The sequence below is a fragment of the Penaeus monodon genome, chromosome 24 (assembly GCF_015228065.2).
Source record: "Penaeus monodon isolate SGIC_2016 chromosome 24, NSTDA_Pmon_1, whole genome shotgun sequence".
Classification (NCBI taxonomy): domain Eukaryota; kingdom Metazoa; phylum Arthropoda; class Malacostraca; order Decapoda; family Penaeidae; genus Penaeus; species Penaeus monodon.
The window spans coordinates 24209211-24210260 of record NC_051409.1 but is presented as its reverse complement, the minus strand read 5'-3'; the positions used below and the strand labels follow the sequence as shown (position 1 = coordinate 24210260).

Genomic DNA, 1050 nt, shown 5'->3' with positions numbered 1-1050 from the left:
TTAAACAAGTACTTGAACTCTACCATTCCACTTTCAGTGAAATAAAATTACTTGCCAAGGACTGACATGAAACTGTCATTACAAACAGTTCACTCATATAGCATACCAAGCCAAGACAAGTTGCCTTTTTCCCAGTCTCACGTATTACTGGCCTGAGAGCCCCGGTAAGCCTTCAGTTAGAGATTTTTCGCTCCTCAAGGACGGCCTCGATACCATCCTTATTACTCGTTCTTGGGGAGAAAAAAAAGGCAGGCGTTCCCTTCTCCTCATTTTGATTTTGAGGTTATTGCTTAACAGTCTAAGAATGAATAAGGAAAACGAAAGGGAAAGAATTATGCAACTAATTTATTCAGGGTCACCCAGGCTCGCCAAATTGATAAATAAAACCTATTCCGTTTTCAGAAAGTTTTCACAAAGAAGAAATTACCTGGATCACCTTTATACCATTCCAACAATTGCTTTATGCAAAGATCAAAGGTCCAATTATGAACAGAATTAAACAAAACACATACATTGACATAACCAACACAATAAGCCAATTGATAATGAATTAGGGATACAAAACCAGAAGGAAAAGGATTTTCGTGTCCGTCTTGTCCAGCACAGTCCAGAACTCAGCTTGGACCACTAGGAAAGCCTCAGTATGCGGTGTACATTTGTTGATCCCAGTAGTTGAGGATCCTGTCGGCTTCTCGCTCGCCCGTAACTATGGCTCCATCAACCGTTCCGTATCGCGTGCTGTGCGTGTGCTCTCCAGCCCAGAGCAGCATCTGAAATAGTGGGTATGTAATTATCATTTCTCTTCGGAGTCTGCTTCCCTGTTGACATAAATAGAGGAGGGAATAAGCATTTGAAATGATGATAAACGTACTGGTTTTCCGGATATTTCGGCAGGCTGAGCTAAGGGCGTACGGTTCGTCAGGGATCCACCCGTCTTCAGGTAAGAGTTGTAGGATCCTCTCACCCACACGTTATTCTGCCACTGGCTCCTGCAACGGGAAGGGATACAGTCAGGGTTAATTACATGTCTTTTACCTACCTCAGGTAATG

At 42.9% G+C, this 1050-nt stretch overlaps 1 protein-coding gene across 1 annotated transcript in view; it reads right to left on the bottom strand.

Moving 5' to 3' along the window:
• Positions 1-328: 328 nt before the first annotated feature.
• The window catches only part of LOC119588908 (spermine oxidase-like), an 11466-nt gene continuing 10744 nt past the window's right edge, over positions 329-1050 (bottom strand). Inside the window, 2 exon segments of the mRNA XM_037937528.1 lie at positions 329-770; positions 872-989. Coding sequence (XP_037793456.1) covers positions 639-770; positions 872-989 — 250 coding nt within the window. The 3' untranslated portion in view covers positions 329-638.